The 22,419-nt window shown below is 44.1% G+C and overlaps 1 protein-coding gene across 2 annotated transcripts in view; it reads right to left on the bottom strand.

The window, feature by feature from the left end:
• Positions 1-5,363: 5,363 nt before the first annotated feature.
• The window catches only part of CDK13 (cyclin dependent kinase 13), a 113,251-nt gene continuing 96,195 nt past the window's right edge, over positions 5,364-22,419 (bottom strand). For both annotated transcript variants that reach the window (XM_072599102.1, XM_072599103.1), the window contains exons 11-15: positions 20,518-20,634; positions 19,750-19,881; positions 15,177-15,382; positions 13,164-13,439; positions 5,364-8,459 (exon numbers count right to left, since the gene is read on the bottom strand). In XM_072599102.1, the coding sequence (XP_072455203.1) occupies positions 7,624-8,459; positions 13,164-13,439; positions 15,177-15,382; positions 19,750-19,881; positions 20,518-20,634 (1,567 nt within the window). In that variant the 3' untranslated portion in view covers positions 5,364-7,623. The remainder of the gene's footprint in view (positions 8,460-13,163; positions 13,440-15,176; positions 15,383-19,749; positions 19,882-20,517; positions 20,635-22,419) is intronic.

Below are 22,419 nucleotides of genomic sequence, written 5' to 3'. Positions count from 1 at the left end.
AGTTGTTATAGGAACATCTCCTAAGGAGACTCTCAGGATGTCCTTTTCCAAGAAATGTGAACCTTGCCCTTGAAGCTTGGGCTTTTCCCAGGCCTTGTAAGAGCACCTCTGCAGGTTCTGTCACCTGTTGATTAATCAAGTACTTTATCTGGTCCTTGCCCCATGTCAATCACTGGGAATTATCCCAAAAGTGATCAGATGTGGTGGTGGAGACCAAGGAATGGGGATTGCTTTCCTCGCAGCTGAATGAAAGGTTTTTCTGGCAGAAGAGAAAAGACAGGGGAATGAGATTGGTCAAGTGTCACTACACACACCAGATGCATGACCCCAAGCAAGTCAGGTGGCAGACAAGCGTGAAACTCCATCAGTAGAGCATTTCTTCACACACACATAGTCGGGGCACTGTGTGGGAGGCAAAAGAGGGAAAATTGTCTTCAAAGAACTCAGAACAGCCTATTTAAGGAACAGAATCTGGGAAAAGGGATATTGAATTTGGTGTTGAAGGTGGTTGTGGGCAACCCAGAATTTGAAGGGGAGGGGTCACGTGAGGGAAGATAAGGAAGGTAGGCTGGCTGGAACCACATTCTGAAGAGGACGGTTTGCTGCACCTGGAGTCAGGAAGACCTGAATTCAGATTTGATGTCAGACACTGTGTGACCCTGGACAAGTCACAACCTCTGCTTACAGTGTACTCAACTGTAAAATAGGTCGATAATAGCACTTACCTCACAAGGTTGTTGTGAGGGCCAAATGAAATGCTTGTTAAAAAGAAAATCTACTTATCTTAGTGGCTGGCACAGAGTAGATGTCAGTGCTTGTTCCCCCTTTCCCACACCTGGAACTAGCCAGGTGAGGGAAGAGACTGAAAACAAGGAGATTAGTTAGACTATTTCAGTGGGCTAGAGAGGAGGTTATGAGGCCCTAATCGGGATGGTGAGCAGCTTTGTACACTCAGGTGGGTGGAAATGCACCACAAGCATGTGTACTCCAAGTTCTTACAGCTCTGAAGGCCTCAGCCTCTCCAGCCAGCCTTAGCCCAGGATCTATAGCGCCTCCCATTCCTCCCCTCCCCTCCCCCAGGTAAAATACAGATGAACAAGAGAAGTCTACTGTATTTTTCCAGCCTCAGCCTCATTTTCTTGGATGTTTTTTGCAGGGGGCAGAGGACATATACTTCAGATGCAAATATGGGGATGCCCTACCTTAGAGAGGGGAAGTTAAATTTTTTAATAATGATCTTTATTTGTTGTTTTTATTACACATTTCAAAAAGAGAGGGAATTATGCTAACAAGAAGAAAAAGTGAATTTATATTAAATTTGAGATAAATATCCTTACACCCTGATTTAATAAAATATTTTAATTAGCTTAATATTGATATTTGTTTGCAATCCCCTCCAAAAAAAGTTGAGCCACAAGAGGAGTTGACCAGCTTACAGTTTTTTAAAATACAGACAATCCACATGTCAAATCAGGAGACTTGAGGCTGGAATACGTATCTAAATCACCTATTTAGAGCAGAAAAGGTACTATCCATTTCATCAAAGTCTTAACTCAGAGAGAACCAGGGACCACTAAACCAAACATCAGGATCCCGGCAGGCTGAGTATTGACTGAGAAAACCACTTATTAGCATCATCTTTGTTCTGTTGGGTATCTCCCAGTTACATTTTAATCTGCTTCGGGAAGCTTCGGGGAGTGTGGCAGACATCCTAGATTTAGGCCAAATCCATTTTTATCAGATTAGGAAATTAACCTCTACCTCCCAGAGGCCACTATTAAGAACAGAAATTCAAACCAAATCCCCTTGGGGAACTCCCTACCCACCCACGTTCTGTGAGGATGTCGGGAATACAGTATGTGCATATTCGTTAGGACTTTGAACCCAGATGGCAGCTCTCATTTCTGTGAGGTCCCAGATGGAGTGCAGCTTCCCATTTTACTGACAGGAACTCTGAGGCCCAGAGAGGGCAGGGACTCGGGTTCTCCCTCCTGAACTACACCACTTCCCTGCGGGACTGGCCACCAAACTGGCTCCTTTCGAAGGGCAGATGAAAACAAAGCTGCTGATTGTACGTTTTCAGGTTCTGCTTATTTGTTCCTCTTCTTTTTCCTTTTGTCTTTAAAAAATACTGTTTGTTATATGGGATGGCTCTTGGAGAGGGGGAAGAACATAGGAAGGAAAACTATGATGCTGTAAAAAAGGAAGACAATAAAAACTTATTTAAAAGAAAAAAGCTTCCGGCAGCGCCAAAGAACAAGCAGTACCAGGCGGGCAGCGGGAGGCCGCTTATGGGGGCGGAGGTTTCTTTGCTGTTAGGCCCCCAAACCCCAAAGCAAATCATGCGTGACCACAGCAGCCCTTCTCCACTGGGGACTTCTATCCTTCACTGTGGCAAACTATCAGCTTCCGATTTAGACACCTATAGTACAACTTTCCAGAAACGAAGGGATGGCGAGAAGAGTTCAAGTTATAAAATTATTGGGTTTTTTGGAAGCATCTTCTTTTCCCCCCTGCCATCCCCTTGCCCGAAATTCAGATCTATTCCACGATCCATCCTCCTTGGTTCACCCATTGTGCCAATTTGATATTGATTCCCCCTTTAAGCTTATGTCCCTGTGGGTTCTCGTCCCTGGGTTTGACCCACATCCTCATGCCACTCATACTCCCAGTACACTGGGAGGGGAGCAACTGATATTTCAGCTACAGCAAGCTGCTGTCCAGCAAATTCTAAGGGGAGTGTAGTCCTTCAGTGGTGGAAGATACCAGATCACTAGCTCTGGCCTTGGTTCTGCCATGAATTAGCTACTCTGGGAAGCTATTTTACCTGTCCTTGCTTCTTCACCTGAAAAACAAAGGCCAACCTATCTAAGATCATATAGAGTTAGAAGGGACTCGAGAGACTGGCCAGTACAACTCCTTACCCATCTCATTTTGTACATAAGGTAACTGATGGTCAGTGACTCGGAGATGGTCAGTGACTTTCCCAAGGCCACACAGGTCTCAGACAGTTTCTAAAATTAAGGTTCGAGGGCAAACCATTTGACTTTTTAAAGGAGCTGCTGGTAATTTTCTAGAGCCCAGGTCTGAACTATGTACCTCCCCTTGTGCAAATTCCCATTTTTCCCTGTTGCTTCTGGGATGGAGAAACTGTTTGATTTTTTAAAACCCATCACAACTTGGTCTCACTATACTTGACCCCCACCCATCCAGTAGGTTTGCCTAACCGGGTCTCCAACTATGGTCTCGACATGGATCCCATCTCTCATGCCTAGTGTACATTCTTGTCTCTGAAAGGTCAAGCACCTCCTACATGAAGCCTTTTCTGTTGGTGCCCTAATTTAAACTCCTGGGTGTTCATTCAGTGGATAGTTAATTACATGGCAGGGCTTCACAGGCTCCTTTAGAGCAGGGGCTGTTTCATTTCTGTCTTTGGAACCCTAGGGCCTAACGGTGTCTGGCATGCAGCAGGTGTTCAGTGAAGAGCTTATCAATGGATATGTCTTTGAAAAAAAATATGCCACCCCTTCCCCCCACCCCCATCCCCAATCCAAACCTGGCCTGGCAGCGTTTCATTCCTATAAAGGAATCGTTGAGAGATCAGCTAACAGTTGTCTGCCTAATAGTACCTCTGGATCTCAGCTGTAGATTTTAAGGACCCTTAGAGATAATCAAGGCCAAACCCCTTGCTTTAGAAAAGGATCTGGAGGGTGACAGAGGCTAAATTACTGGGCCAAGTCAACCAGGTATTAAGTAGCAGAGCGAGAAGATGAACTTGGGTGTTCATTCAAAGCCCATGGGCATCCTTAGTAGACACACAGAGAAACAAGATTAAATTAAAACTACAAGCAGAATTGCTGAAAGATTAATAAAACATTAAATAGGAATCCTCACTCGTTTACCACAGTGTTAGCTAAATAGCAGCTGTAAAAGGAAGGGGCCTGAGCATGGGACAGAGGCCTTCTCTGTTAAGTCCTCACCGTAAAGCAGAACGACTGCTCCACAAAGCCAGGCCACTGTCCCATCCATGTCAAACCATCCCCTGGCACCACTTCTTTCACAAGCTTACCAGCTTGCAGCATTTCCATCCCTAGGACCCACACATGCTCAAGCCCATTAATGTTGGATTCCTGACAAGTAAACACTGACCACCTAATTCCTTCTTGTTGTTTCACAATGACTTACCTACCTTAATCATCCAAAGAACTTAACCAAGGTATTTTTGTCAATCACTGTCTTAAATCTGGGCAGCTTAGGTAGAGTGCTGGGCCCTCAGTCAGGATGACTCATCTCTGTGAGTTCAAATCTTGCCTCAGACACTCGCTGTATGATCCTGGGCAAGCCACTGAACCCTGCTTGCCTCAGTTTCCTCATCTGTCAAGCTGGAGAAGGAAATGGCAAGCCACTCTTATTATCTTTACCAAGAAACCCTAAATGGATTCATGAAGAATTGGATACGACCAAAAACAACTGAAATCTGAAACCTAGCAACCAAATTTCAAACCCAACTGCAAATTCTGTTACCAGGTTTGAGGTAGACATGAAAAATACCTTCTAGGCTGATCCAGTGTATTGTTTGGGGGGGGACAAAAAGACATTTGAGTACTTATCTGGGGCCCAACTACAATAATTAACTGACCTCCCCAGATATCTCTTGTCCTTTAAACTCCTATTTGTTCTTGGGGGAAAAAAATCATTCTGCATTCCATGGCATTTCATTTGGGGAGTGGCATCCCAACAGGAAGAGGCTAAATCTCAAAGAACACTGGCATGTACAGTTATGGTTGGAATGTGAAGTGTCTCACACAAAATGGGTCGAGAGACCTTTTGGTCTTACCCTGGTCTGATGACATAATCAACTGAAACCTTTTTTTTGCATTTAACTTGTTAGTAGCTGTTAGACTCACCTGCTTCTTAAAAAAAAAATTCTCTTTGGGTCTTTTCTCAACTATATTATCGAATGACTCCCACCTCCAAGTTATGCTCAGCCCTTCCAATACAGGGATCTATCTGTAGTTATCCCTTGTGCTTGCATCTCTGGGATAATGGCCTTTGCTCCTTCAGCAGTGTTTTTGGTGGCTACTTTGCAAGAAAGCAGCATTATACATAGAGGCCAAGTCATCACAGCTCAGTCTTCTCATAAGTAAAATGGAGCCAGCGATCCATATATCACAGAGCTGTTTTAAGGCTCTGATAAGGTCAGACATACTGAATGTCCCATAAGCCTTAAAGCGCCGTATCTATAGCAGAGACGTGACTGAAGTGCTAAAGCCAAAAACAGTGTCACTTTCTCCCCCATCATTCCCACAACATGAATAGATATACTGACATATGTTTGATCAGGAAAAACTATCCAAACACAGTTCAATTTTATATAAAATATTTAATTTTTTTTTAAACACAGGCTATTCATGTCACATAAATATCTTCATTTCCAGGTTAGCTGCTTCTCGGCAGCAGGATTCTCTAGGGTGACTATGAAGAATAACTTAGATGCTGTCATTTATAGCAAAGTCTAAAGCTACCAGACTCACCGTACTCAACTTCAGATACTTGAATACTGTACCTATTTTGCTAATTTTACAGATTTTTTTCTTCACTCCCTGCAATGTAGTAATTAATTATAAAAAGTTGTTAGTAACTCAAAGTTCAAATAAAACTTTGGGGTTTTTTCCTTCTACCCCATCCCTCCCCTTCCCCCAAAAAAAACTCCACCAAAAATTAAAAGCCAACTGATACCAACACATTTCATAGTAGGTGAAATGGAAAATTCTACCACTTAAAAAAGTTATGAATGTGCCTTAAGTTTTAACAGTTATATTCATTTACCAGATTCTTTCCACATGCTCTGAAATCCTTTTCCATGAAACGGGGTTCAAGTTTGTTTCTTTTTCCATAAAGGAGAGGGCCTAAAGTTGTAAGGGTGGAGGGAACACATTTGGAAATTAGAGATTAGAAATTAAAAGTTAGACTGGTTTGGATTCAGTAGTCTTTCCAATTTAAAACTCCCAATCAAGCACTGAGCTATCACTAGAATATCTGAATGGCACAATTCTAATTTCCAGGGATGACATTTTCTATTTAGTTATAATGGAAACACTTATTTACCTTTGGCTACCCTTTTAAATGATTCTTTGTGAGCAAAGAGAGTTAAAATTGGTACCACTTGCAGTTGAAATAAGGATTTTTCCATCATTCTCTTCTATTTTACACAAGAAAAACGATGTTAAAATGAACTAAAATTCCATAAACACTTGGCAGAAGAACTCAGGACAAGTCATGTCAAATTTATCTAGAAGAAAGGGGAGGGAGGAGTAAAGGGGATCTGTTTTCCCAACATTTCCCTCTTTTGTCACTTCTGCAATCATTCTGGGCAATGGCTCTCATTAAACCAATGAAATACATGGAGCAGGCTGACAGGAAATGAATAGATGGCGATTAGATAAATTCCCAATGCTGTTTCTATCCCTTATTCATTCTAAAAGGACTGTTCCCATTCTGTTATTGAACCCTGGCTTTTACTGTCACCTCTCAGTTATCCATGGGAATGGGGATAGCATAGATAACTGAACTTCACAGATAAAATAAAAATCCTCCTTCTCCTTGATGCTTTTAGCCAGATCCCTCACAAAACTCTTTGAGCAGAACTCCTGACAAGTAGCAAAATGTACTGAGAGGACCTTCATCCTCTTCTGTTCTCGGTCTCACCCTTTTTTTTAATGGACGTGGTAACGACTAGTGACCTGACTCAAAGGCAGTCAGGTGGGTGGGCAATGGGGAGAATGAAGGGTGATGGGCATGGGAGGGTGGGCATTAGGTGAATAGAGAGTGGGCTCTCTTCCATTCAGGGCACCAATCTCCTTTTTAAAAAATGGGTTGTAAAGGCTATTTTTTCAAACTTTAAGCTTACCTGTTAAGGCACTTACTTTCCCTCCCCACCCCAACATATTTTGTATATAAAACCCATTGTTTCATTTTAGTATTTTGCTAGGCTATGCAGTAATTTGGAAATTTAAAAGAAAAATAACATTGACCATTTTTTTTTTTTATAAAACTGTTGCATCAAGAGAAAGGTTGTGTTTTATTTTCTGAAATGAGCACAAAGTACACCTTTCACAATCACACTGAAAGCAGGTGCAAAGACTGACAGTGACCTTGGGCTGAAGGTAGCTTTGTAAAAAGAAAAATACCCGATAAATCAGTGCCCTTTCTGATTCTTGGCAAACTTTTTTTTTTTTTTTTACATAAAAGTTGGTCCAAACTTACAAAAAAAAGCACAAATGTGCATAGTTCAGAAGATCTGCAATAGGGTCATAAAATGCTCGTGTCCCCAAGTTTAGCATACACTAATACCTGCGAAAATACAAAATAAAATTGCTAACTAGAATCTGAAGATGTACAGTCAGGAGATCTAGTTTTCAGAACAGCATGAATTTAAGCCAAGGTGGGTTTTTTGTGTGAGGTTTTTTTTTTTATAACTATTGTATGCAAGACCCTTTTCCACATAAAAAATAAAGCTGTTGTTGAATTAACATTATTCAAGTCTGTTGGACTGCTGCCTCAAACTGCAGCTAGGAAAAGTCTTTCCAGATAAAAACGATGTGCCTGAGGAAAAACAGATACTCAGAATGGCAACCCTCTGCCTCGCCCTCTGCTTGTAGATGTGCTAATGTGTCCCCTGTATCCTTGGGAATAGCCAGGGCCCTGGGCAGGGGAAGGCCAAGTCTGTCCGTGCAGAAGGCCAGGGCCCACTGGGCTTTCCTGCAAATTGCCCCCATAGTTGTAGCTGTGCATCTTGGCTGGCAAAGAGTGAGCGCTCTCAGGCCCTGTGGCAGGGTCACTGCTATTGGCCAGAACTGCGATTGGGCCATGACTATACTCAAATCTATGGTCCTTATCTCCACTAAACAACATGGAACCAGTGTTGAGGTAAATGTCTCCATACCCAGCTACGGAGCTGGAGAAGGATTCTGAAAAGGCAGGCGGCTGAGGCGGGCCCCCAGAATGAGATGAAGCCGTGCTGTAGGTCTCCAAAGACTGTCTATCTGAGTTTCCAATGAAGCTTCGTCTTTCTAGGGCCGGAACAGATCCACTTCCTAAACCGTCATTAACATAAGAGAAAGAAGAGGATGCAAAATTATCTTTGTAGTCTGAACTTGGAACATAGGTGTCGCCTGCTTGATAATCCATACTTGTTTCCATTTTGGCCTCATCCTGGGTCTGATGTTGAGCAAGGAGCTGCAGCAGAGCAGCCTTCACTCCAGCATGAGGGTCAGTCAATGAAGAAGGCGTGGGCACATGCTGGTTTTCTGTCCGATAATCCAGATCTTCTTCAGAAGGGGGGGGTGGCTCAGGGGGTTCTGGGGGGCGCTGATCTGGAGGCAGGATTCGTGGGCGATCCTGTTCTGGGGTTAGCTCCAACATCCTCATCTCGGCGTGTTTGACGTGTTCATCTGGCCCTAGGTGGATTGGGGGGAGAAAAGTCACAAGGTCTCACACCAAGCTAAACAAAGCAACTTGGAACAGTCATTCTATTAGAGGCTGCTAGGGGGAACCACAGTGGATAGATCACTGGGTCTGGAACTCAGCACCAGACATAAATTACTCAATTCTGTCTGCCTCAGTGATAGCAGTGTGGGAATTGAGTGACCCATATCGACTCCATCTTGTGACTCAATTTTGGAGCTAGCTCAGTTCCCTTTTTATTTAATCTTCTGCCTTGTGAGAAAACTATCCAATTATAGGAATTGTGAGAAAACTTCATTGCATTTATTTGAACCTAGCCTCCCAGCCCCTCAGGGCTTAGAGACTCAAATAAAGGCCTAGGTTATGCTGACCAGAAACCCAGACATCTGAAGATGGATGCAAGAAATTTTCTCACAATTATACAGCTTGAGCAGTTCATACGTCTTATCTGAAAACTGGCCCCAAAGTAATCAATCAGTTACTGTTTCGTTTTTCTTTAACTAAATACCGAGACTTGGGGGAAAGCGGGGCACCTCATTCTCCAATTTCAGGGAATTCCACCTGCTTACTCTCCCCCTTCCAACTTGGAAAGTCCTAATCTTTCGTCCTCCAATTAGAAATCAAATTATCTAATAATGTATCCTGGTTCATTATTTCCTTTTAATTAATTGGTCTTACTTGGCTAATTGTTTTTAATGTAAAAAAACCTGCCTCCCCCTGTATTTGGTGTCCAGCTCCAAGCTAAGGCCTGGTCCCAGTGTTAAGTAATGGGCACACGTTGCCTAGTAAAACAACATACTCAGAAACTCCAAGCTTTGCTTCCTGAGCCATTTCATCTTTCACCTACTACAGCGTCTGCCTCTCGGGGCCTTGCAAAGCTTAAATGGGATATCTGTAAAGTGCTTGGCGAACTTATTGTTGTGGTTATTGTTACCATCGTCATTATATGCTATGTGAAAACAGGAGAGTTTTAGATTACCTGAGGGTGAGGATTAGGGGGAAATTAATTACTGTTTGCCCTAAGAATTCAACTGTTGTAAACAGCTTCAAAGGACTGGGGACACCAAAATACGATTGTACATGACTGTAAATTTGGGAAGGAAAGGAGAAAATTAAAACTGATGGACATGTTAAACTCAACAATCATCATTTAAAAATATCTGAGGCTCATCTGTTTATACTCTTAGAAGTTGTTGTTTTTAAATAAACAGTCAGTACTTTTGTGGGGGATCAGAAGAGACACACGTATTGAAATAACAGTGGCATTGGTATACAGGACATAAATGGCCTAGTACCATTCAGTACCACTTAGGTCAGTGTGATAAACAATCTCTTACATTTAAACCTGAACGTAGAATGACTTCTACAAACATTCTCAGCATTTCCACCTCTAATGTCCGTATGCTCCCAGCCCCATCCTCACTCCACTAAATGTGTTAAGTATGTAAGACCTCACTTACCTGGAAATCTAACTTCTGGCAAGCTCAACCATTTCAGTGTGAGGTGAAGAACTAGGGAAGCCTTTGAGCAGCAAGCAACAATGAAAAGAGCTGACAAGAGCCAACTACCCCAAACTGGAGGTAAATGGCCCTGCATGGTCCAAAAGGAAAGAGAGCTCCCTCCTCTGGCTACGAGAGCTTTGGAAGAAGAAGCCTTACTGGCATAAAGGATGAATGAAAAGAAATAAAGAGTAGCAACTCAAAGGCGGGAGACAAAGGCTATCAGGAAAGACCAGAATTAACCGTGGCAACAGAGCTAAGTATTGCAAGAGATGAAGCCACAGAAGTGGATAAGAAACAGCAAAAAAGTCCATCTGTGCTTCACAGTGTGGATACATATCTGCTAAGGCCTTACTGAAGACACGAAAGCAGGGTCCGGTCCATGAGCTTGTATGGGGGTGAAAGTACATCTTTTTATATTGATAAAATTGGTTTCCTTTGTAATCCTATGCATTTTATTTTATGCCTTTAAAACTATTCTTCTAAGAAAGAGCAGGCAGGTCAACAGGCTTCACCAGACTTCTGCCCAAGGGATCCATGGCATACAAAAGTTAGAAACTCTTAGATCAGAGGAAAGTCAATTCAAGAATGGCTCAGCAGTCTCTGAAGTTATTCAGTGCAAAGACACCCTAAGGCTGACCCACGCCACGTGCCATGACATCAGTCAGTGAACTCCCCAAATCTGTGACAAGCCGTCACTCTCATTATCCCTGTGTTCGGGTGCTACAGTTAGGCGTATGTCCGCTGACACAGAAGAGGCAGCCTACTGCAGGAGTGATGTCACAAGGAAGGGGTTATGCCAGAAATATCAGACGTGAGTTAGGAGTTAGAAGTTAGGAGTTAGAAGACTGCATTACCAGGCAAAAAGGAGGCTCCAGCATAAAGCATTCAGTGTAGAACTGGAGAGTTAGCATGGCTTAACAGAAGTTGTTTCTCAATTGCGTCTCAGTCTTCGTGACTTGCCTGGGGTCACACAGCTAGCATGTGTCTAAAGTCATATTTGAACTTACAAAAAGGGGTCTTCCTGACCCCAGGCCCAGCACTCTATCCACCATACCACCAGCTGCCCAGTGGATAGAAGACCAAGGTTCAAATCCCACTTTTGATCCTTAATAACTTTGTCACTCCAAGAAAATCACTCAAGGCCCCTCCCCAAATATTCACTAAATTATAAGTGGGCTGGGAACTGGGAGCTCCCAACATCTACAAAGAGAGATCTCTAATATATTAAAATAATGGCCAACATTCTAGAAAAAATGTCCATTGGAAAATCTGGTAGCAAAGTGAAGGGAAAGGTGAATGGGAAAGGAAGATGTCAAGAGAGATTACAGGGTGGGTGGGTGGGAAGGGAGCCTGCCAAACAGACTATGCTTGGGCACTGAGAGAACCTAAACCAGGGTAAGATGGTCTTTTTCTGCACCAGGAACAGAACTTCAGCAGGCAAAGCCCACCCACCCCCACCCCAATTTGCCCTCCCCAAAGAAAAAGGAGCAGCTCTGACTTCTGGCTTACTCACCCCCACCTATCTCTTACAAAGTCTGCTTTCTTCTCGATGTCTTCTTCCATGTTCTGAGGATCACAGCACATGCTCATGCTGTCCTCTCCCTTGTCCCTTCAACAAGATCCTCCCACATCTCCACTTGTTGCAATCTTTTCTCTAAAACCCGGCTCTGTGCCCCTTCCCTCAATACACCTTCCCCATCAACCAGGTAGGATGGACAGATCCTTCCTTGCCCTCTACGAATATAAGCCATATTCTGACTTGCCACATAGCAACATTCATGTGTGTTATACAGCACCTTGCATTCAGGAGATGCTCAACAACTGAAGAATCTTTTGGAACATCTAAATGAGGGATTATTATATGTGACACAACTTTCTTGGGCCAATTATAGTAGCCTACTGTGACTTGTGCCTCATTTTTTTCCTTTTTTCAATCGAATGGGATAATCTCCTTATCTAAGTTTTCCAAAAAAATTTACTTTCCAGAGATCTAGCTTTTCCTCTCCTGAAGAACGCAGCTCTCTTTCTCGAACCCTACGCTAAAATTAAGGTGAATGATTTTCTACAAGAATAACCAAGGAGATCCCAGGCCCAGTGAAAAAGCATATACAGGGCATGTTAATAATTAAATACATTTTACTACAAAATACATGGTTGCTTTTCGTAATGACACAAGCTGGGTGGAGGCTAAAAAACTTACTAACCAGTCTTTCAAATGGTCTTGTTCTGTTGGACGCTTTGGCCATGTCATTTAAGATGAAGACCAAATACAAAATGTGATAAGCAGGGCTGAATTCAAAGAGCACCACAAGATGAGCTCCACCCAGTCCCCATCTGTTCTTCATGAACATAAGAACATGGATTTCACTCACTGGTAGAGTCTAGAACTGTGAATGTGCACCATGCCTAACCAAGCATACATACAGTGGAAAGGAAGAGCCTGGGAAGTAAAGGACATTTTTCTTAACCCCTTTTCATGTTACTCTCTTGCTTTGTACTAATGGGTTTCTGCCCATTAGAAGGTTCTGGAAGAAAAATACATCTTTTTGTATAACAAAAACAATATAAGCAATCATCATTGTGGTGTTTAAGAAAGGCCACAGGGAAATGTGCAATGCAGAGATGATCCCCATGCAAATGACCTAAAATTCAGATTCCTTTTTTCCATGCCTTTGAAAAGTCTGTTACTCGGTGATAGGGGATCTGGGGCCCTGCTGTGGTTGGCAGCTTATCCGTACCTCAAGAAACATTGCCCGGAGCTGCAGTAACCAAAATAAACCCTAGCCAACCAAGCCCTCCAGATCCCATGGAATGGGAGCTATCCCAACACAGCCTCTGCAGGACCAGCCTCAGCACCAAACCACAGGAACATACACTAGCCAAGAACGTGGAAGGGATCTCAAGGCCATAAGCCATCAAGACAAACCCACTCACTTTACAGAGAAGGAAAGGGAAGCAAGAGGAAGAAAAGAGACATTGCCTGAGGCCACACTAACCCAAGTCAGCCAGGACCTCAGAAGCAAATACAGCACTTGAAGAAAGGACACTAGATAAAGAGCTGTTGGGCTGAGACCTCTTCCCTTCCCAAAGCCACCTCCTCTGCACGGTAGGGCTCACAGCACCTGCACTGTTCACCTCAGCCCCAACACACTCTCTAGAAATAAAGGCAAGTTGCTCAGACAGTGGGCTACTCACCCAACAGAGGAGGGCTGGGTTCCGGAGGTTGCCGCAGCTGCAGAGACAGCTCGTGGCCAGCTCCATTCTCTTTCTCTTCCATGGCTGTATCCTTCTGCTTAGATTGCTGGGCCTTAATCAGCTGCGACAAGAGAACTGCAAACGCACTTTGTACAGCTGCCTGGGCAGCATCAGCCTCAACTTTCTGCTGCCCAGGCTGAGTCGAAGGCTGCAGTCCTCCTCCCGGCTGTTTTGAAGACTCCTGCTGGGGTGTTGGTGGATCTGTCTGTTTTTCACCTGTTGCCAAAATTCCAGCACAAAGGTTTATTTTATTAAGCTGCTACTGAAGCTCAGGATTTACCTTCATTTTCAACATTTGGGTGCAGTCAGCCACACCAACACTTGGTTTAGACTTCAGTAGGTTTAAAAGCACCGCAGATTCATTGTGGTTTCAATGCTGTCCTGTTTTTACTTTTACTTTTTTCTCTTTTTACCAAAGACAATATTTTAAACAATTATTATTCATCAGAATCGTCATCATTCAAATACCCAAGTCCATCACAGTGTTTAACCAGCAAAGCAGCCTTTCTATCCTAACACCAAAAGGGAAAGGAAGCAAAAGACAAATGTAGGGGAAGGTGACGTTAGACAGCCCAAAGGAAAGTCTCAACGTACAACAACTCCATATACTTTGGGAAAGTTAACATATATTATTCCTGAAAAGACAATGTTCAATTTTTAATGAGTTTACTTTGGGAGGTAAATTCTTTATGAGAAGGAAAAAACTTTAACATTCTTGCCAAAATGCCGTATGTTTAACCAAGTTAAAAAAAAGGTCTTTTCACAACTTTAGAAAGATCCATGCTATGTATGCATTCTTCCAGAAAGCCCTACTGATGTTCTTAGTTGGCCCAAACTTGCCTTACAGCCCTTCGGTGCACCACTGAGGGGCAGGGGGAAAACGCCTCTTTTAGGCCAGCATCTGTATTTGGGAGCATCTGTACAATAGTGAGGCCTTCCCCTAGGACTACAACGGGGAGAAGGCAAGAGCACAGCCACTGGGCATCCTAGATGTTGGAGTGGTCTTTGTTCATTGTTATCTGAATTGAACCATGAGATTCAACAGCAAACCATGAGCCTTTTAGCTCTTCAGCATCACTGGGGAAGTGGTACGTCATCACCATAAGCACCATCATCTCAAAACTCTCCACATTATTTATGGCCTTCCTAACTGAGCACTACAGTCCAGATAGCTATGGTGGTGACCAAGGCAGGGTGCAATAATGCTGGTTACGTGTAATAGGTTAGCAGAGATGAGTCCTTTTCCCAACCAACCAGCAACAAATCCAGAACACTAGCCCTTGGCCTTTCACTGATCAAATATGCTTCCTTCCATAGGTGAGGCTGCAGGCAAGGGCTTTATGCTATGTATAGGGTAAGGCAAAGAGTCTACAAAACATCTTGTTTATTAATAGCTATCCAATAGAATGGAGAGTAAATGTTTAAAGAAACTCACTTTGCAAGGAAAAAGGCTAATCTCAAGTATTACTTACACTGAAAGACATCAATTTTTAATCTTCTCAGGAAGAAAAAAAAGCTGTTACATGAAAGATGTGTACACTGGGTCTTTTGGAATCAGGAGTCTGAAAAAATCAGCTTTAAGAAAGTTGGATGTAAAAGTCTCCCCTCATGCCATGTACCTCCAAAAACCTCTGGTGCTTCAGCTTTGGGGCTGGTCCCGCTGAAGGGTCCCTTCCTCCCTCATCTGCTCCTCTCCTAGGCCTGGCATGTGGGGAACCAGGGGCACTATCTTGCCCTGAACACCTTGGCAATGAGGAGAGGCTCATAATGCTAACAATCATAGCTGCTGTTCTTCTGGCAACAATGCAAAGCAAGGCCAAGCCTAGTTTTGTAGTTTGCTACAGAGAGATCAACTGTTTAGAAACAAGGTATTCTAATTCTACAATAATGTAATAATTAACCATTTTCTAAGAAAAAGTAGGAAAAAAATAAAAGCAAGCAAATGTTACTGACCAAGTGCTACATTGGTGTTGCCCTGAGATTTGAGTTGTGAGTTCGCCTGCATGCCCTGGGGGGTGTTGGTCCTGCTGTCATCCAGGCCCAGAGACAAATCTTTTCTAGGAAGCTTGGCTGAAGATGCGTCCTCAGTCATCCCCATCTGTTTCTGTCTTCTACGCTTCTTGCTCCACAGTTCATGACAGTCTTGCCACAAAGGAAGGCTAAAAGAGAAAATGGAAGGATTCAATACTGTCAACTAGTTAAAAGTTCTGGGGAGCTCTAGGAAATGCTCAATGCAAAACGCCAGGCCTCTTAAGCTCAACAAAATCTTTCCAAAGCAAGAAAAAGACCCTTGACCTCAAACAATGGCACAAAGGCCTTCCTGTTTCACAGTGAGCACCTCTGAACTGGGCAGCTAGGGGATGCCATAGTGCACAGAGCACCAGGCCTGGGGTCAGGAAGACTCATCTTCCTCAGACCCTACTAGCTGTGTGACCCCGGGCAAGTCACTTAACCCCATTTGCTTCAGTTTCCTCATCTGTAAAGTGAGCTGGAGAAGGAAATGACAGACCACTCCAGAATCTTTGCCAAGAAAACTCCAAATGGAGTCAGAGACAATCAGACATGACTGAAAACAACTGAATAAATCAGCAAGTCATAATTTACAAAACCATCAATACCAAATTAAATCAGCTATACATGACATTGAAACATTAAGCCAAGTAACAGAGCAAAATGTTAGATGTTTAAAATCTATACAGTGACAATAGCCAATTACAGATAATTTTTATCAATGAAAATAGTTTAATTTGGATAGGCAAAAGCCCCCTGCACATGGCAGAACAGATAGCAGGCTGGCTCAGGAGTCCCTGAGAGCTGGATTCAAGACCTACCACTGATGCTCTTAGGGCTATACCACCTTGGACAAACACTTAACTAATCAATGCTGAAGGCAACTCTCTGAGATTATACTTGATGTGTATGTTCGTCCTTCGTTGCCAAAGAAGACCTTGCCATCAGAGAAATGATGACATGACTTGCACTTGACTTTGTTTTGAATGAGGGAGGGCTGTGCAGGTCATCAGCCTCACTTCTCCTCCAGAGCCATCTGATTCCAATGAGCAGATATTCATCAGGATGACTGGAGATGACCCAAGATGAGGCAGTTGAGGTTAAGTGACTTGCCCAAGGTCACACAGCTAGAGAGTGTCAAGTGTCTGAGGTGAGATACTTGATAGCGAAATCCTAAATCTAGACCAAAGTCTCTTCTTACTTCTCTTACCAACTCTAAACCTGGCTCAGTGACCCACCAGCATCAGTTACTTTTTCTTTTTGCCAATAAGCATCCCAACTTGGGGAATGGTATTTGATAGCAAAGAGACTTGGGGCCAAGTCATTAACCTAGAACAGTTAAGTTAAATTTGGAAGCTCTGAAGCTAATTTCTGTATATTCTTAAGAAAATAATTTCAATTTAATTTTTATTATGTGGCAACCACTGAGTGCAACTTTAAAATGGTTTTTATGCATAGACATTATGCAAACAACATTCAATTTAAAGCAGACTGAAAAGTCAGCCTATAATCATTCAGTTAATCAGAAAGCACTTTTCTAACAGGAGTTAACATCTGTAGAGTGCTGCAGGGTTTACACACCATTTTACACAGCATCTCGTCTGATCCTCAGAACAACCCTAGGAAGTCGGTGCCGTTATCCTGATCTAAGAGATGAAGAAACTGACGAAGAATGAAGCGCTTTTCAAAGGAACTGCTCCACTGGTGGCTGAGACAGGACTGAGCTTGGGCCTTCCTGGCTACAAGCCCAGGGCTCTATCCGCCACACCCATGGAATAGAGAGGTCACTCAATCACTTTGGTGGCAAGGTAGGAGGAGGACCTGAAGACAGGCAAACACCGCCACCCTCCAGCAGCAACAGCAGCAGTCCAGGCACAGGGTGATGAGGGACTAAACCAGGATTAGGGGGTGTGGGGGTATGCTGGGAAAGGGAACAGCTCTTGACCACTTGGTTGTGACCTGAGGGATGGGGCAAAGGCTGTGTGCCTTCTACAGTGACAGGGAAGGTAAGAGCGTTGGGGGTAAGGAACAAAGAGACAATGTCAGTTTTGGACAAGTCTGCTGGATGTTCAGGTTGAGAAGTCTGAGCAACAATCGGAGATGTCAGATGGAGGTCAGCAGAGTGGCTAGAGCTGGTTAAGTAGATCTGAGAACCATCAGCACGGAGTGGTCATTAAATCCATGGGAGCTGATAAGCTCATCAAATGAAGTAGTCTAGAGGGAGAAGAGAGGACGAGATCCAGGACAGAACCCTGGAGGACACCTGTGGTTAGAGGGCTGATCTGGAAAAGGGTTCAGCAAAGGACACAGAGAAGGAACCATCAGAGGAGGAAGAGAACCAGGAGAGAGGGGTGTCAAAGACAACCCAGAGAGAAGCAAGTTCTCAAGGGAAGAAGGTGATAGAGGGTGTCCAAGGCTGCAGAGAGGTGGAGGAAAACGTGGACTGGGAAAAGGTCATTGGATGTGAAAACTAAGAGATCACTGATGACTTTGGGTAAAATGATGGGACAAGAAGGTAAAGCGCAAGAAGAGAGAGGAGAGATGAGAAAAGAGGAGGCCCCTAGTGTAGACACCTTTTCAAGGAGTTTGGCTAAAAAGGCACAAGACACATAGGATGATAATTAGCAGGGATGGAAGGATCAAGTGAGGGTGGTTGTTTTCTTCTTCCAGGATGGGGGAGATATGGGTATATGTAGGCAGTCAAGAAGGAGCCAGTAGAGAGGGAGCTAAAAGTGAGTGAGGGAGTAGGGATGAAAATGGGGGCTATATGCTGGAGAAGACAGGATGGAATGAGATCACTTGTACAGGAACGGATCTGTCTTGGTAAGAGTGAGGCCAGCTCTTCTATGTGAGACAGGGGCAAGAATGAGAAAGTGGCAGAAAGCACCAGAGTGATGTGAGACGAGCAAGAGGTCACACCTGGTCATACATCTCAGCAATTCTGAACCCTTGTAGGCTGTCATCTAAATCTTACTCTTTTTTTCCCACTAGCCAATCCATTATTCCCATTCCCCTCAATCCTACTACCTCCAAAGCCCAAACAAACTCCTAGCACTGTGCCCTCTGGAATGCCTATTCCCCAGACAACCAACTCCCCTTCATCTTAAAGATTTGTTTCTCCCACTCATTCCAGCTTCTAGCAATCCCTAAGACCTGGTTTCCCTGCTGACAAAACAGCCTCCCTGGCTATACCTTTACTGTTCTCCTCAGCTCACTGGTCCAAGAGGGAGAGAGGGAACACCCCTTGGTCCCCAGGGCCTTTCGCACATTGTCCCCCCACCTCCAGCACTTGGTAACCTCTCCTCCTTTGTGGATCCACATCTACCTAATAAAAATCTTAGTGGCTGTTGTCTACAGACCTGTGTGCCACTCCCCTCCTGGACTCGATTGGTTTGGTGCACGGCTCACACATCTTCTCTCAATTCCTGCCCTTGTACTAGGATTCTCCCTCCAACACCCTAACTATTCAGTTCCTTAGCCTTCTTAAAATAAAACAAAAGGAAAACATGGGAAGAAATGGTATTATCGACATTTCTCTAACTATTCAGTTACTCATTTCCCATGACCTGCTTTTTACCCTCACTTCTGCCACAGACGGTCAAATCATTGATCCTGCCATCACCCAGAAACACACTACTTCCATGCTCAAGAATTTGAAATCCCCTTCCCCTGCAGTAGCCACTCTCTCCCCTTCTGCCCATCCTGACCCCTTGGTGAAAATGTCTTCCTTTGTCCCTGTCTATCTCCAGGTGTGCCCTGCCAAGCCTCAGTCTTGGATCACTCTCACCATTCATTACTGAAAGTTTATACACAAATGCTGCTAAGCAAAAGTGGAGACAATCTCACAGCTGTTCTGATAGGGCTACCTCCACTGGGCCCTCCGTGCTTCCAAGCAATCCTTTTCTACCTCCCTCATCAGCTATCTCTCTCACACCTTCCCATCCGTCCTCAAATCACCCAAAGCTCACTGCAGCTTCCTATTTCACAGAAAAAATGAGGTCATTCACTGTGAGCTCCCCTCTTCTTCTAGTTACATGGTCCAATGCCAAGCAGCACATCACTAATTCCTCTTCCCTATGAAAGCCCATCTCCAGTTAGTTTTTCCTCCATCCTTTCTATCCTTTCCATCCTCGGGTGGGTCCCTTAACTGCTTCTTGCATGACATGATCTTGAGGACCATCCCCATGCCTGTGGCACTCTACCTGCTGGCCAGCTTATCAATGTCCTTGGAACCCAAGAATCATACACCAAGAGCCCACAGAGATCTTAAGAGCAAATCCAACAACCTCGTTTTACAGATGAGGAAACTGAGACCAAAAGATAGTCTCAGTGACCTGACTGAAATCACCCAGATGGGAAGCAGCCCAGCAAGGACATGAATTCATGTCCCCAAACCTGAAGCTAGCACAAAAGACAAGGGGCAATCCCCTAGGCTGGCGTTCATCTGGCCAGAAATCACAGGAGCATTTATGGGTGACTCATCTCACAGTCACTTACAAATAACAGCGCCACTTACTCTGGGGGTGGCATCTTGGAGGGCTCCACATCTCGCAGAAACTCGCACTGAAGGGCCTGCTCTGCCGTGCAGCGTTTGCCAGGATCCAAAGCCAGCATGTAATCGAACAAGTCCAATGCCGCTGTAGGGATACTGTCGCAAAAGAGATGAGGGAAAAAATCACTTCTATTTAGCTACCGTATCAAACAGTGAATGCCCAGCATTCCTGTACAATGCACTCAACAGGGGGCGGCATTGCCAGGCATAGTTTACCACACTGTGCTTAGGTTCTGTGGACACATTTTCCTTTGAATAAAGTAAGTAGTTATTTTGGCACAGATTGTGTAAAGAGTTTTCTATATTACTCTACATTTTGAAATGTGCTTTTCCATGATTCCACAGATAATCTACAGCTTAGAGTTACAAGAAGGAAAGACACCATTTTCTTAAAATAAAACAAAAGGAAAACGTGGGAAGAAATGGTATTACAGACATTTCTCTAACTTTTATCATGGTTCCACAGTGAGGCTTCTCTCTACAATCACCAAATTTCAATACTCATTAAAAATCACTGCTCACAGATCAAACTTGTTACTAGCAGGTCACAAGTGGTCACTGTGGATACTGCTATGAAATAAAGGGATGGGCTCTGAAGGACGTGTGGACCCTGGCCAAGCAGCCCAAGGGAGAAGAAGTTCCTGAGAATCCATGGCTTCCCCACCTGCACACGCATGCACACACTCTCTCTCACTCTCTCTCTCTCTCTGCTCCCATGTACTCTAATCTTACAAGACAAACTCCTCGCGAAGTTTCCGACGATACTGCTTTTTCGGCTTCATCGTATTGAAGTAGGGGAGCTTGATGACATCCGGCCACACAGCAGGACATGGACTCCCACATACTCGGCTAAAAAAATACATTCAAAAAGAGCAAGTTAGCCACTTGTCATTGGCACAGAAAAACTGCTCCCCTGGCCTGGCCTTCACACCAAGCCCACAATGGTGCAATGGGGAGACATTTTACAAAGCAATTGTGTGGCTGCTTCAGGCACACCAAACCCCTTCCCTTAACTGAAGCCCCCTTCACACCTGACAGCATGGGACATGACCAGGGAACAGCTTAGTCCTGCACAGTCCCTTCCCTTTTAGAAGCTGCCTGCTAAGGACAGGCTATCCTTCTTGTCCTACTTCTCCCAGTAATTATTAAGTACTTCAGTCAGCCAGAAGGCAGAAATGGGGCAAGGGAAGGAATCAGGGTTAGAGTGAAGGTTGGAAAGCAGATGTAAAGTTACAGCTCCTTCACTATCTGCTTGGCTTTGACCTTGGAATGTCTTTCAAAGAGCAGTGTCGTGGAAAAGGGGCAAGACTGGGAGTCACTAGAAAGGCCTTCAAATCCTAACTCTGCTACTTCTACATGTCTACTGTGAGCAACTCCTTGCACCTCTCTGTAGGATTTCCTTCTAAACTTGTGATTCTATGTCTAATAAGTAATAAAACGAACTAGTATTTCTACAGCTCCTTAAAGTTAAGGTTCCCATAGCCTACTAAGTATCTCCTTCAGTCCTCACAGCTTGAGGAGAAAAGTGCTATTATCCACATTTGACAGATGTGGAAACTGAGGGGGCATAATTTCCCTCAAGTTACAAAGCCGGTCTCTGTCTGAGGCAGAATTTGAACTCGAATCTTTTCTGACTCTGAGTGTCGTACTGTCTCCACTGTGGCCCTGAGCTGCCCAACACTTGTCCCAAGAGGGATTCAAACTCAGAATTTTCCACCTCTGAGTCTGGTCTATCTCTGTCAGGTCACCTGGTGCCATGTCAAAACAGGTAACCACACATCAAGTGTGCTGGAAAAACCCAACTCAGCAATAACTGAAAAAGCAAATGGGGCCAGTTCTGTCTGTTCTTTGTCAGGACTGAAAGGGCCCATTTCCCCACCACCACTACCAAAGCTGATTTCAGTCAGTCTCTAGACTCGGTGGTGGGAGAAGAAGGGGGTACATATATGTGCACATGTGTGCCGGTACACAGATGAAGTAGGGCTATCCACTAGATGGATTGCACAAGTCTAATTTGCAATCATGCTACACACACACGTGCATACATGCACGCATCTGCATGCACACATGCACCTAAGTCTACGTACATACACACACACACACACACACACACACACACACACACAAAATGAATCAGCAAGGAATCACATTGTAATCTGTTTTAAAACATCATGTTCTGTTTAACTGAGTTTCTCTTTGAAAAGGCAGGTTCGACAGCCCTGATGTACAGTGGGATCTAGGGAAAGAGGCAGAGGTGGTGCTGCAGTAGAGAGAGTACTGGGCCTGGTATCAGGAAGACCTGAGTCCAAATCCAGCCTCAGACACTGACTGTGTGAACCTGGAAGAATCATTTGTCTCAAATCATCGGAGAAGGAAATGGCAAACCCCTCCAGCATCTTTGCCAAGAAAACTCCCTGGACAGCACTGGCATGCTACAGTCCACCAGGTAATGAAAAGTTGGACATGACTGAATGACTGAACAACAGGTACCATTCACAGTCTAATGGAGGAGACAAACGCACAAACAACTCTACTGGAACAAGATGTACATGGGGTAAACTAAACAGGAGGCAACTGCAGAGGTAAGGCACTATGGGGATCTAAAGGGATCAGGAAAGGCTTATCATTCACGCT

Source organism: Notamacropus eugenii, chromosome 3 (assembly GCF_028372415.1).
Source record: "Notamacropus eugenii isolate mMacEug1 chromosome 3, mMacEug1.pri_v2, whole genome shotgun sequence".
In the NCBI taxonomy this organism is placed as follows: Eukaryota; Metazoa; Chordata; class Mammalia; order Diprotodontia; family Macropodidae; genus Notamacropus; species Notamacropus eugenii.
This window is presented reverse-complemented; position numbering and strand designations above follow the sequence as displayed.